General features: G+C 57.2%; 1 protein-coding gene across 6 annotated transcripts in view; it reads right to left on the bottom strand.

The window, feature by feature from the left end:
• Nucleotides 1-15,012, bottom strand: part of RARG (retinoic acid receptor gamma) — a 71,205-nt gene that overhangs the window by 15,786 nt on the left and 40,407 nt on the right. Inside the window, exon 1 of one of the 6 annotated variants that reach the window (XM_026660698.2) lies at nucleotides 13,190-13,535. The exons of the other annotated variants lie outside the window; for them this stretch is intronic. Within the exon in view, the coding sequence (XP_026516483.1) occupies nucleotides 13,190-13,340 (151 nt within the window). The 5' untranslated portion in view covers nucleotides 13,341-13,535. Of the gene's footprint in view, nucleotides 1-13,189; nucleotides 13,536-15,012 lie in introns of those variants that run through there. 6 annotated transcript variants of the gene reach the window in all.

Below are 15,012 nucleotides of genomic sequence, written 5' to 3'. Positions count from 1 at the left end.
GTGGGCAACAGAGAGGGCTGGTTCCCACGGAGGGGCACCCCTCTGGAAAACCAGTCTAGGAGCTCCCTAATCCCTTTCCCCAGTACTGCGCCCCTGCATACCAGTCCCCCCAAAATTCCATCCCCTGACACAGCTCCCCTGGATACTGCTCCTCCCATATACCACTCCCCAGTCCCCCCCCCCCGCATACCGGTCTCCCCAAATACCATCCCCCGACACAGCTCCCCTAGCTACTGCTCCTCCCAGATAGCACCCCTCAGTGCCACCCCCTGCATACCAGTCCCCCCAAAAGACTGTCCCCCAACCCAGCTCTGCTCCTCCCAGATATCTCCCCCCCCCCGCTCTCAAAATAAACCCCTCCCCCAGCAGGCTTGGCAGAACCGGCTCACCCATTTCATCAACAACCAACTGAGCCACAAAATTCCTGGCCTCCTGATTGCGTTTTACAGCCTCGTTCCTTCCTGCCTGGAGCAGCGGAGTGGTGGGAGAGGGTGCGTGAGGCAGAAAGAAAGAAAGAAAGAAAGAAAGAAAGTGTGGCGGAGAGAGAGAGGGAGATAGCTTTCCAACTGGTTGCTCGGATGAGCACTCCTAAACCATGGTGATGCTCAAACCCTCAGCCACGGCCAGGGCCCCCCAGCCACCCTGTGGCTGCAGCCCCGAAGCCAGGCTGACAAGGCTACAGCATCATTAGCAGAGATAAACCCGGAGCCCTGCAACAGGTGGGAGCAGAGGGGAGGAAATAAATCCAGCGTCAGGACAGTTCGCGCTGTGCCCAGGGCCTCCCACCTCCGCGGAGAGGGGAAGAGCCGGGCGGGCCATAAATCCCCTCTGCACTGCCAGCCGCCTGATGCTCCGCGCCTTTCATCACGGGTCGAACAAACCCACACACGTTCCCGGCCCTTGCTGGGGGCCATTCTGCCTCCAAGCAGGTGGAATAGGGCTGCCAGCTCACAGAGCTAGCTCATCTCAGGCCCGGGGCTAGAGACGGGGGGCAGGATCCCCACTGCTTGTGGGACTCCCAGCCCACCAGATTCACGGCACCGAGAAGCAGCAGGTGGAGTTCTGGCTGCTGGGTTCTAATCCTGGACTTGGGTGGGGAGTATGGCCTAGTGGATTCCTGGATTCTAACCAAAGATCTCGGCAGAGAGCACGGCCTAGTGTGTGGAGCCCAAGGCTGGGCTCCAGGACTCCTGGGTTCTGATCCCGGATTTGAGTGAGCCGTGTGGCAATGGAGAACACAGTTGGGATTTGTGAATCTAGGCAAGTGTGTCTGCTAGGTAAAGCAGGGGCCAGGGAATAAGGACGTCCAGGCTCTAGTCTGAGTTCTCGGAGGGAGTAGGGTGGTTAAAGAACCCAGGAGTCCTGACTCACTCTATTTCCAGCTGTCACTGATTCTGATCAGTGTGATCCTAGGCAAACCACTACATCCCCGAAGACTAATACGATTAACGTGAAGTTCTCTGCCAGTGTCTGTTATTAGACAGAGTCAAAACTACATCCACTGATCCAAAGACACACCTTCCCCCCCGCCCCCCCAAATGCTGGGAGCAGGGACCATCTCTGATTCCACAGGACATTCCTCCCAGAGGACCTGTTACAACCACAAGCAATCCTTAGATGCAGCCGCCTCTGGGGAGGAACACAGTAGCCGGTTACCAGCAGTGCTGCGTGATGATTTTAGGGAGGGACCGTGCAGGAGAATCTCTTCTCATTGGAGAGATTGCCCAAGTGGGGACCTGGTCACCAAGCCCTTGGATTAAGACCCTTCGTCTCAGGGGCAGGGCACAGGGGAGATTTTAATGAGCAATGCCCAGACGTAGGCTGGGAGACTCACTCTGACCCGTGTGTATGTTATACCTCGCGGTGCTAGAAAAGGAGCAGCTCTTCCTGCAGCCGGCACCACCGATCCCGACGCGCTGGCTGGCGGTGGCGTGGGGGGGTGTCCTTCAGCTATTTACCAAAGGCAAATTTGGTCTATAAAGAAAGCCCCAGGGATCCTGCTGCCACTGACATAAATGGGGAAAAGTCCAGGAGGAGAAGAGAGGTATGTATGTGGAGGGGGGAGAAAGAGTGGGTGCGTATAATTATAGATAGATAGAGGGGATATATGGGGATAGATAGATAGATGGGGTGTATGGGGATAGATAGATAGATAGATAGATAGATAGATAGATAGATAGATAGATAGAGGGGGTATATGGGGATAGATAGATAGATAGATAGATAGATAGATAGATAGATAGATAGAGGGGGTATAGATAGATAGATGGGGTGTATGGGGATAGATAGATAGATAGATAGATAGATAGATAGATAGATAGATAGATAGATGACTTGCAAGCAGCGGTCTGAGCCCATACAGTTGCCGTTGTGTTAATTTCAAATCCAAAGCCTTGTCTACAGGGCAAAACAGCACCAGATTAAAATTGAAACCGATTTAGGCTTTGTGTACACAAGAGATTTTCTCAGTATGACTGAAGGCACCGGTAACACTACCCTGGTCTAGCACCCCAAACCCCATCCCCGAGGAACTCCTGGCCTTGGTCCACACTAGGAAGTTGTAGTGGTTGAATCCTACCGGTCTAGTTACACACACACACACACACACACACACACACACACACACACACACACACACACACACACACACACACACACACACACACACACACACACACAGGATCAGTGCCGGTGTGGCTCATTCCCAGATGGGAAGGGGAATATAACTGCATCCGCCCAAGGGGTTGTATTGGTGTCACTTTCAGTAAAAAATCAGCCCTCCAACCAACACAGTTATACGGGTACAAACACGGTGCACCGAGCAGGCATCCACCTAGCCGGTCACACTGATTTTACATAGCTGGTGTATTTGTGGCCCACGAAAGCTTATGCTCTAATAAATTTGTTAGTCTTTAAGGTGCCACAAGTACTCCTGTTCTTTTATCTTTCCTGTGTAGACAAGGTCTCAGATTAAGAGCAGTTTACTGTGGTTTAGCTTAAATAGGTTCAAAACCAAAACCATGGGAAGTTATGAGATAAGCTAAGGGACGGGGAGGGGGGGGGGATTGAAACCACTATAGTTATCCCAGTCTAACACCCGATATAGCTTATGTCGCTTTGGAAGTGATTTAAACTGAGTCACAGAAAAGCCACTCTTAGTCTGGACTAAGGCTACGTCTACACGACGGGCAGTCCAGTGACCCAGCTGCAGTGATGCTGCTGTAGCCCCACAGGGCCGCCCAGAGGATTCAGGGGGCCTTGGGCAAAGCAATTTCGGGGGCCCCTTCCATAAAAAAAAGTTGCAATACTATAGAATACTATATTCTCGTGGGGGCCCCTGAGGGGCCCGGGGCAAATTGCCCAATTTTCCCCCCCCCCGGGCGGCCCTGTAGCCCCACAGCGTAGATGCTTCCTACATCGACAGAAGGGATGCATTCGTTGATGGAGGCAAGCCGCTTCCCTGAGCGATGGAGGGCTGCCAACCCTCCAGGATTGTCCCAGAGTCTCCAGGAATTAAAGGTGAATCTTTCATTTAAAGATTATGTCATGTGATGAAACCTCCAGGAATTCGTCCAACCAAGATTGGCAACCCTAAGCTCCCTGCGCTGCAGTGGCAAGGTCAGGAGAATTCTCCCGTCACCCACGCTGCATCTACACCGGGAACTAGGTTGACTTAACTACAGGCTCTGGGGGGGTGAAGTTTTTCACACCGAGCGATGTAGCTAGGTTGATCTATATTTCAAAGGTAGACCATGCCTAAGAGTGTCCACATAGGGAGTTAAACTGGGGTAGCCAGAGCCCTTTATCCCAGGATGATGATTTAGTATAACTTCCCACGTGGGCAAGCCCAGAGAAGGAAATTGCCCAAACCGTTGGTTCCTTGATGGGGAATAAACAAAAATCTAGTAGCAGTGTCTCTCCTTCTCTAGGGCTTCCAGGCCCAACATAAGATGCTAGCTCCTGCTCCCCGGACAGACAACAGCGCTTTGCATTTCTATGGAGACTCTCAGCAGCTCCTCAGTTCTTTATCGCCTCCTCAGCCCCCAGAAGCAGTATCCTAGACAATTGGCTATTGGAGGAGAGAGGGATCCTGATCTGAATTAAATTAGCTGTTACCACTTAAGAAAGAGACCGGGTAGTCCTCATGGATAGTTCTCTGAAAATATCGGCTCAATGTGCAGCAGTAGTCAGGAACCATTAGGAAAGGGATCGAGAAAATATCATAATGCCACTATATAAATCCCTGGTGCACCCACATCTTGAATACTGTGTGCAGTGCTGGTCATCCCATTTCAAAAAAGGTATATTAGAATTGGGAAAAGTACAGAGAAGGCCAGCAAAAATGATTAGGGGGATGGAACAACTTCTATATGAGGAGAGATTAAAAAAACGTGGATTGTTCAACTTGGAAAAGAGACGACTAAGGGGGGATGTGATAAAGGGCTATAAAATCATGAATGGTGTGGAGAAAGTGAATAAGGAAGTGGTATTTACCCCTTCACATAACACAGAAAACAGGGATCAGCCGATAAAATTAATAGGCAGCAGGTTGCAGACAAACATAAAGAAGCACTTCTTCACACAATGCACAGTTAACCTGTGGAACTCCTTGCCAGGGGATATTGTGAAGGCCAAAAGTATAACTGAGATAAAAAAAGAATTAGCTAAGTGGATGGAGGACAGGTCCATCAACGGCTATTAACCAAGATGGTCAGGCTCATAATCCCATGATCTGGGTGTCCCTAAACCTCTGTTGGCCGGATGCTGGGACTGGACAGAGGATGGATCACTTGATCATGTCCTGTGCTGTTCAGTCCCTCTGAAGCATCTGGCTCTGGCCATTGTGAATACTGGGCTAGACGGACTATTGGTCTGACCCACTATGGCCGTTCTTATGTGCTTATGAATGACCCAGCCCAGTGACGTGTAATGGGGACCACAATGTGACTCGTGCTCCGTTCCGGGGCATCTGCCTGGATCCTGGATCCCTTTTAGGGCATCAGTCCTAGATGGGGCCCTGCTGTGAGGAGTATAAAGGGGAGTTTGTACTGAGGCGGCTGGACACAGATAGGACCCTGGGGTTCTCTCTGGGTCTGTCTACATGGCAGCTGCTACAGCCGCACAGCTACGCCGCTGCAAATGTGCCACTTAAGCACCGTGATGTAGACACTTCCCACGTCGTTAGGCTGATTGAACTACAGAACTTAGGCCATGAAATTCTTCACAGTCCTGAGCAATGTAGCTAGCTAGGGCGACCAGGCCTCTGGCTCTCTAGCTCCCAGCCTGGGCTAGGTCTTCACCAGATCAGCTACCCCAGCAAACGCTCCTAGCACGCAGCTTCTGCTGGCCAAAACATGCTTTTGCCGGTATAGGAATAATAAGGCAAAATAAAGCCGTGTGGTGCTTTCCCGGTACAGGAATACCTATGTACTTATATGTGGAGGCAGCCTACAGTTGCACTGCCAGAAGTCTGTACTGCGCTCTGGCCTAAGCTACACCTACCTAAGCGCTCTGACACCAGTAGAACCGTGTCTACACTGGGGCTTAAGAAATGTCATTAAAAATCACCCCCCTCTCCAACACTGCTGCACCAGCAAAGGTTTTCGGTCAGAGCTGGCCCTGGGCTGCTCCGTGGCACTGCATGGTCTCCCTGAGACGTGGTCTTCGCCCGTGTAACTGCACGTGGCCCACGGAGCAGATGCCCCCGTGTTTTCAATCCGAACCGCTCTGGTACATGATGGAAGATGCTCTCATCTCCCCGCCCAGGATCACTCCTGTGTCTCTGCAGCAGCTGGATAAAAGGACTGGTTGCTGTTCAAACACCGTGGCAGTGGTTAAAGCAGGGCCAGGCAATGTCAGGGAGTCAAAGCGTGGAAGAGGGCTTTGCATTCCCGTCAGGTGGCTGCCGCATGCCAGCAGGTGCAGCGAGCAGCAACCTGCCAGAGTGATTAATAACTCTGATCCTTTGCCCTTTGATCTGAAAGCGCTCCGCGGACACTTGTTAATTAAGCCTCAGGGAGGCAGAGCGGGGGTTTCCTAGACGAGGAAACTGAGGCGCAGCGCAGGGAAGTGACTGGCTTAAGATCACACAGCTAATACATGGAGCAGCCGGGAAGAGAATCCAGGAGTCCTGATTCCCAGCTGTAATCCCAAAGATCACACAGCACCCAAAGCTGCGAATAGAATCCAGGAGGCCTGACTCCCTTCCCCTGCTCTATCCACTGATATCAATCCTCCCAGAGCTGGGGAGGGAACACAGGAGCCCTGCCTCCCAATGCCTGCGCTCACTGGGCCAGGAGGGGAAAGGCCAATTCCTCTGCCAAAGGGAGGTTCATGGTGGTTCTAGTGGAGCTCAGTGCTCCACCGACCAGCCTCATGTTCAGATGCAAAAACCAGATCCAGGCAAAAGCTTAGGCTGGGCAAAGCCATGGGGTAAAGCAATGGGGCAGTATGGCCTAATGGCTGTAGCACTAGACTGGGAGTCAGGATAGACCTAGGTTCTAGTCCCAGCTCTGCTGTGTGACCTTGAGTAAGTTGCTTCCCTGTGCCTCGGTTTCCACAGCTATACAATGGGGATAATATACTGATCTCCTTTGTGAACCAATGTAAAATCTGTTTATTCTACTCTGGATGATCAAAGCGCCAGCCCTGGATTTGGCCCACCCAACAGTGTGGGTGGCCAAGAGCTGCCCCCTGCACCCCACCAGCTCCCAATACATGGATAGCAAAGGGGAGAGGGGCAATCCTGTCCCCTACACCCCATTATATTTCAACCCCTCTCCCCACACACAAGCTCAGCTCTGGGGCCCTTTTTGGTCCCTCCCCCTGGCACTGCAAGGGGCTCAGCAATGGCACGGGCACCCAGACACCACTCTCCCAATTGCACCTCCTCAGCTGGCCCCTCGCCAACCTTATCGTTGATATTACTGAGATCGGGGCCCCGTTGTGCCAGGCGCTGCACAGACACAGAGTGAGAGCCAGCCCCTGACCCCAAAGAGTTCACAGTCTAGATGGAGGGTGGCGGGGGAAACTGAGGCACAGAGACTTGCCCAAGGTGAGTGGCAGAGCTAGGAATAGAATCCTAGTGTCGGGACTCCCCAGCCACTAGACTGCCCTGCCCTACCCTCCTCCTAGAGACCAGGCAGTCAAGTCCCAAGGTCTGTAACTGACCTAGCACTGCCAGGGGCTTCGTTTCCCCTTAGCGGGGAGTCAGGACTTTGGGATCTGGGAGCGGAGAAGAGCCCCTTGGTGCAGCCCTCCCAGCCAGGGCAGGGTGGGTCCCTGCTACATCGCTTTGACCTAAAGCACCTGGGCTCCTGGCCCTTCCCCTGGGGGAACAATGAGCCAGCCAGATCCAGCTCCCTGCTGCGGAATGATGGGGCTCCCCGCCCTTTCCCCTGGGGGGACGACGTGCCTATCAGATCCAGCTCCAGGCCGCAGCGCAATGGGGCTCGCAGCCTTTCCCCTGGGGGAGAGTCGTTCTCTGGCTGGATCAATCCCCCTGCCACAACGTTTCTCCACTTTTCCTATTCCACCCCCTGTAACGCATCCCTCTGCCCCTTGGCGTTCACCCCCGTCCCGCCGCCTACCCCACGCATCCAGCCCCCTCTCTCTCCCCTCATTGCATGTCCATCCCTTTGGCCCCAGGATCCAGGGCAGAGTGCAACATTTCTCCCCCCCACCCCCATCAGCTTTCCTGCCCTCCCGCCCCTCCCCCACGCCCAGCCCAGCCCTTCCTCCCCATCCATTGGGTGAGAGAGAGAAAGGGGCCCAGCTCCTGGCTTATCAGATCTGGAGCCTGCTGGTAACTTTACAAGAGGCTGGGACAGGCTCCTGGCCCTCTGAGGCCACCAGCTATCGGGCCTGTCATTTCCTGGAGAGAATCACATTACAACCCTAACTTAATCCCTTCCTAATAGCTTCTGTACACAACACGCCAACCCTCCCAGGAGCCCTGGGGTGGGGGCTTGGGGGGGGTTACTTTGGGGAAGGGGTGGCTTGAACCACCCCACCTGCTCCCCTAAATCCTCAACCCCAGAGGGAGAACGCTGGGCGCTCCGCTCCCCTGGGGATGTGTGTGGGATGGAGGGACACGCAGACGGACGGAGCCTGTCACCCCATTCCCCAACCATCTGACAGCCCCACCTGCAGACCCAGCGCCGGGAGCCAGGAAGGGCCCGGGCCCCGCGAATCCTGGGGCGTAGCACTCAGAGGCAGCCAGAGCTGCTGCGGCCCCAGGCTGTTTTACACGGGGCTGCCTGGGGAGGCGCCGATGGGCTCCTGTGACTCAATCTCCTCCCCCCCCGCCCCCCCCCCCCCCCTTGGGCTTGCAATCGTCTCTCTGCCAAAGCCACGTGGGCACCTGACGCACGGCGCTCCCCTTCCCCCCCCACGCCCCACTGCCATGGCCCCGCTGCCAGCCTGTTCCCATAATGCTGGGTCATTTCCTCTCAGCGCAGCAGGTGCCCCTCCACCACCCACCAAGCAGCCAATCAGAGAGGGGCCGGGGGTGGCGTCACACCAGGGCAGGGTCCCTCGCTAGTCAATTGCATCCTGCCCGCCGCCGCATGCCCGCGTCAGAGCGGGCACCAGCAGGAGGGTGTGGGCAGGAGAGCCAAGCCGCTGGCAGGAAACGCTCAGCGCAGAAGGGGCAGCTGCCGAGCTAACGGGGGCTGCGCCCGCTGGACTGGAGGGGGCAGGACGGCAGGTGCTGTGCCCAGCTCGGCCCTGCCATGTCTCTGCTCCCCCTTCGCTGCACCCCAGCTCAGCCCTGCAGCAACCCCTCCCCCCATGCTGCAACCCAGCTCAGCTGCCTGGCATCCCCTCTCTTCCTTCAGCCCTGCGCTGCTTTCCCATCCCAGCACCGCTCTGAACTCTCTCGGAGGAGCAGCCAGTGGGTCGGATGGGAATTTGGGCTGCCTGACCTGTTCAGTCCTTGGCCTCTCCGCCCGTCAGCGGGGCTGCTTAATGCCAGTTGCTACGGTGGTGTTGGTAGCCCGGGGCCTGTGTGTGCAGATCTGGGCTGGGACTCCCACTGCAACGCTGGTCTTCCACAGGACACCAACCCACCTTGTGGCTTGTGCCTTTTGCTCGCTTCTGGATTGCCACCAGCGATGCCAGCACAGGGGGGCTGCCTAGCCCGCTCCTGGACTAGCTGGGGGCGTGGCGGGCCGAAGGGCAGGGGTGGTCTTGCCCTCCAGCAAGGGAACATTTAGGGGCACACACCACTGGCGACCAGTTCTCTTATCTGGGCTCATTTGTGGCCCCACAGCTCTACCTTTCACCCAGTACACCCCGTGCTCACAGGAGGCTGCAAAGCTCTTGACTGGCATCTGCACAACCTGGCACAACCACGCCAGCATCAGCAGCAACCCACGGCCCTACTGAATCCTTTAATACAAGGTCCCTGGGCAGGCTCCTGAGGGAGCTGTCACGGGGCCAGCTCTCCCACAAGCCTGGTTCTGATGGCCCAGCCCACTTGTTCTTGCTGGGCCCAGCTAAGGGTCCTTCTCCCAGTCCTCCCGCTGCCTGCCCCGGGGGGGGGAGTTTGGGGGGGGTTGAGATTTTTTTTTTTAAAGCCTAAATTGCTGAAATTGAGGAAATTCCTGCCCTAGCCTCGCACAGCTTCAAACAGGCCATTTATAACCGGCCGTAAAATGTTTGCAGCTGGGTCGCTATATAAGCCATTTGTCTCAGTAACTGCATTCCTGACACTTTACAAAGGGAGTAATCCACACACGGCCCCCCCCCCCCCCCCCCCCCCCCCCCCCGCACACTCAGACACACACCACAGCCAAACACCCACACATGCCCGCAGCCTCAAGCAAAGACACACAGCCCAGCCCGGGGCAGGGCTCACCCAGAACCGCACCCCCACCCCATGCCTGGGCACACCCATGCAAACCGACACAAACACACACAAACAAATGCATGCTCCTCTGCTGTCTAGGAGACACACACTCACCCACACCCACACCCCTGATCAATCACTACAGCAGCTCTTCCTTGCCCAGGAGGTGCCACAGGCTACCAGGCTGGGAAGCTTAGTAGCCACTGCTTTTGCCAGCCCAGCCCCAAATTGCCTCCTGATCCCTTTGACAACAGCCGCTCCGGGGCCACCCTGGTGACCTCGCTCACTGTGGTTTCCATGACATATGGGTCAGCGGAATAGGGGGGGTTGGGGAGAACTACCCCAAAAGTTGCCCTCAGGAAGATTGCTGCCAAGGCAGGGGGGCATGGGGGCGAGATGGCAGGAAATCAAAATAGGACTCTTCCACCTAGGGTCTGGATGGGGCCCTGGGGCCCGGTCGCTGATCTCAATGGGGCCATGCTGATGTAAGACCTACACCCATGAGCCTTGTGTACCCTGCTGCCTGAGGGGTGGGGGTGGCCCCTGCTCCCCCAGTGTGCACAGAGCAGGGGCCACCCCCCTACCCGGCCTGATTGCCCCTGCTATGCCCCTTGTGGGGTGAGTGCAGTCAAGCAGAGTGGGAATTCTTGTCTGGCAGCCCCTCCTTCCCAGGTGGGGATGCCAGCTCCAGGGTGGGGACAACCCGGCTGGCCTGGCTCCATTGGGGGAGATTAGCAGCTAGGCCCTGAGCCAGAGGAGTTGCCAGCCCAGAGATGAGGACAGACAGAGGTGTGTCCTGGCTCAGGAAGGGGAGGGGTGAGCAAAGAGAGGTTCGGTTCGGAGGGCCAGTCCAGGTGCTGCTTCTCCAAACTACCTGGGGGTCGGCTGAGGCTGGGTCGGCCTCACGTGAAACCTGGGGCAAGGAGAGGGGGGATTCTGGCATCGGGTTGCCAGCCGGAGCCCATGGGCAGAGAGGTCGCTGGGGTAGAGGGAGGGATGTTAACGCAAGGGGGTGGGCGCTCATTCCAGGCAAATGAGGTGAATGTTTTAGGTGTCCCATGCAGCCAGTGCCAAGGAGCGACTCATTACACCAAGGATGGGGGAGACCTGGGGTTCTGTTCCCAGCTGTGCCAGTGACCTGCTGTGTGACCCGGGGCAAGTCCCTTTGCCTCAGTTTCCCTTCGCCTCTGCAGACTGGGAGCTCTTTGGGGCAGGGACTGGCTCTGTTGCAGCACCTGGCACAAGGGGGCCCTGATTTCAGCCGCGGCGTCTAGCTGCTACTATTCTAAACAACCACAGGAACATGCATGTTCCGGGTCCACCCGACCCGGATCCCTGATTCCCACCGTGGTGAAAGCAGATGGCAGAGGTAACTCTCCAGGCTGGGTGGGCACTGGGCGAGCACTCCGCCTTGGTTGTTCTCTGGGGCACCCTGCACCAGGTCTGGACAGAACCATTCCGGCACATCTGCATGCAGCTGTCCTGCTGGACTGCTGGGTCGTTTCCCACCCTCCTGCCACAGAGTGGGGAGGAGACCCCAAGCTGGCAGCAGGTGTGGTTTCCCATTCACCTGCAGCTAAAGATTCCAGTTACAACTGAAGACCCCAGGCTCAGGCCCTGTAGCCAATCGGCATAGCCCAAGCCTACACTACACCTGGGAGAGGTGGGGTCCTGCCCAAGCTAAAAATTCCAGGGGGATGGGTACCCTGTGGGAAACTGAGGCTGAAGAGAGGAGCAAGTGAGGCTAGGAGCTGGGAGCAAATGAAGGAGAGAAAGGAAAAGCAGTCACCCTCCTCCCCCCCACCGCACACACATGGGGGAGCCCAATCCCCCACAGTGTTTTGGGGTGTCTTTACCACCTGGCTCTGAATGCCAGACAGGTCCTGGGTTTGCAATGGATTCCTAGTCTAAAAAAACCCACCTGGATGGAAACTTTGGGGGGGTGGCACGTTAGGGATCTGTCCAGGCCTCGACCTGCTCCCCAGGCCCAGGGTGCTAAGGAAGGGTTATGTGCCCCATTTTGGAGCGGGGAGTTAGCGAGACAGGAGCAGCCTTGGCAGGGAAAAGCTTGGCAGAGTCGGGTGGGGCCAGCGCTGAAATGAAACCGTTGGAAAGGGGGTGGGGGGCTGAGATGGACGAGAGAAAAGGTCAGATTTACTTGGGGGGGGGCGCCCCACCCCATCCCTATGCCCATCTCTGCCCCGCTAGGTGCCCGGGGCTGCGACGGGGCGTTCTCCCTGCCCTACAACCGGCTGCTGAAAACAGCCTGTTCCTCAACTTGTAAACAGAAGTGGTGGCTGCCAAAGGCAGAGAGATTTGGCCGCCACTCAAAGGGAGCCTGTAGGCTCAGAGCAGCCGGGGGTCCTGGGGATGGAAGATTCCTCCCACCCCCCCATTTACTAGTTCCACACCCCTTCCCTGCTCCTGGCTCTGCCGGGGTGGGGGGGGGGATTACAGCTGGGGTGCTAGACCCAATGCTGTGCCCCCTACACACCTCCGGCCACAGGCTCCTCTCCCAGCACATCTCCAATCCCTCATCCTGTTTGCACGGCTCGGTGGATCGCCGCCAAATTTCCATATTTAAAAGAAAGAAACCAAAAAATTCCCTGGCTCTGGCTAGTGAGGCTGGAAGAAATGACCCCTCCTGCCTTGCTCGCCGCCCCCCCTCCCGCACACACACACCCCCACCCCCTGCTCGAGGTCCCCTGGGATCGGCTTCAAAGCGCACCCTCATCTGGTCCTCATTTTCCTGCCCTCCGGGGCTTTTCATTAACGCGCTAAAGACAAAGGGGGACTCGAAAGGGACACGCGACCCCCAACCCCAGCCAAACAAGACAGGGGACCCCAAGGCCCCTGAAACTGAGCCACGTTGTCCCCCCAACTGTACCCCACCCCAGGAGCAGGGTAAAGCGGAGAGAGGCCATGGATGGAGGATGACGGTGGGGGGGGGACCCACGCCCCCCCCCCCCCCCCCCCCCCAAAAACACTCCCCCCCAACCTCCCCCCCCCCCCGGCGTAAAGTTCTAAAGCAGGAAACGAGCGAAGCGCAGAGCCGGGGCCAGACCGCGGGCGCGAAGTGGGTTCTCTGCTTCCCCCCACTCGGGTAACAACCCACGCACATGTATACCCCCCCCTCCCCCGGGCAGGGGTGGCACACGCCCCCCGCCACACTGGCGCTCAGCCACCGGGCGTGCGCCCCTCCCCACGGAAACACCCACCCACGGCCCAGCCCCACGCGTGGCAACCCATCCAACCATCCATCCATCCATCCCCGGCAGCACATCAGTCAAGCCGCGGCCCACCCCTCCCTTGCCCAAGGAGGAACCGGGGTCCACCTACATTGCAGGCTGGCCGGCTGGGGCCAGCCGAAGGGATCCAGCGCCCCGAAACAGGGGCTGATGCTCGCCTTGCGCAGCATACAGGAGCCTTGGTTGGTGACATCGAAGAGCTGCCGGGGAGCCACAGCGAACGCCTCCATGCAGTCGTACATCGCGGCGGGGAGGGGGGTGATTTGGGGGTTGAGCTGGGGTGGGGGGAGGGAATCCCTGCTGCGCCCCCTCCCCCACAAAACCACCGGGGGAGAGAGCCACACTTCGGCGGGAGGGCGGGTTTGGGGGGGCGCCGGGTCAACTGAGACCTCCCCCCAAAAGCCCGGCAGTGGCTTGTGGTGCTGCGCTGGACGCGCCTTGGGTGAGTCCCAGCGGCTAGTGCTGGGTACCTATTGGAAAAGCAAACGCCTCAAAGCTGGGGGTGGGGCTTGGGACAAAGTGGGCGTGGCTATAAAGAGGAGGGCACACCTACACACACACACACACGGGCTTTCGGACAAACACACGTGCACAAGCTGCACCCCCCCCCACACACACACAAGTCTCTCTCTCTGACACACACACACACACACACACACAGTCACACATTCTTACTGTTCCACCATAGAAGGTCTCACACACAAAATGTCACACATGCACATCATAGGGACACACACAGTCTCTCACCTCCTTCCATCCTCACACAAGGTCTTAAACACACACAACAGTCAGTCACACACACAGTTACACACTCAGTCTGACACACAAAGTGTTTTGCAGTGTCACATGCACACACAGTCTCATACATAGTGTCAGTGTCACACACAGCCTCAGTTTGTCATACGCCGTTTCAGTGTCACACATGCACACAGTCTGTGTCATACACACACACGGTCTCGCAGTCTCACATGTGCAGTCTCAGTGTCACGCACAGTTTCATGCTCTCACACAGTGTCACACGCAGTGTCACACGCAAACAGTCTCACTGTCTCAGATGTGCAGTCTCAGTGTCACGCTGTCTCACAGTCTCTCTCACACACAGTCTCACTATCATGCACGCACAGTCTCACATGTGCACACCGTCGCTCTCACACTCACAGTCTCACAGGGTCACACAAAGTCTCACAGGCTTGCTCACACTGTCTCACATGCGCACAGTCTCACATACACCCATCCACATGCAGTGTTTTTGTTTCCACACACCCTCTCCACTGCTTGTGGGCAACAGGGGCTGTGGGTGGCAAAGCCTTGACACCAGGGATGCATCTACACATCTCCTTGTGCCAACCTGCCCGCCCCCACAAGCTGCCCGCACGACCCCATCTCACCCCCACCCCCACCCTTGGGTAGGGCGCAGTGATACATTCCTGTGGCTTGAAAGGCTCCATTTCCTTTCAATCTCAGATGCCTCTCAGTAAAAATAAGATCCGCCCTCACCCAGCCCCCCCACACACACCCTGCCTGGGCTGGCCCGGCCTCTCTCCTCCCCCCTCTGCTGCCTGGGCTGGCCTGGCCTGGCCTTCCTCCTCCCTGGCCTTCCCTTCCCCCCCCCCTGCTGCCTGGGCAGGCCTAGTCTACCCTTTCCACAGCCTAAGCAAGGCCAAGCCGAGCCATCCTCCCCTTCCAGCCCCTCCCTCTGCTGCCTGGCCTGGCCTGGCCTCCCCTCCTCTGCTTCCTGGGCTGGCCCAGCCTCTCCACCACCCCCCCACTTTGCTATATGCTGTGCAGGCTGGCTGGGCCCAGCCTCCACCCACGCCCCCCCGGCCTCCTACCTCCACTGCCTCCCCCCAACCTCCCATCTCTGCTGCCTGGGCAGACCCAGCCTCCCCCTAGAGCCAGCCTCTCCCCCCCCCC

The sequence above is a fragment of the Terrapene carolina genome, unplaced genomic scaffold, assembly GCF_002925995.2.
Source record: "Terrapene carolina triunguis isolate 2854851 unplaced genomic scaffold, T_m_triunguis-2.0 Scaffold836, whole genome shotgun sequence".
Taxonomy (NCBI): domain Eukaryota; kingdom Metazoa; phylum Chordata; order Testudines; family Emydidae; genus Terrapene; species Terrapene triunguis.
This window is presented reverse-complemented; position numbering and strand designations above follow the sequence as displayed.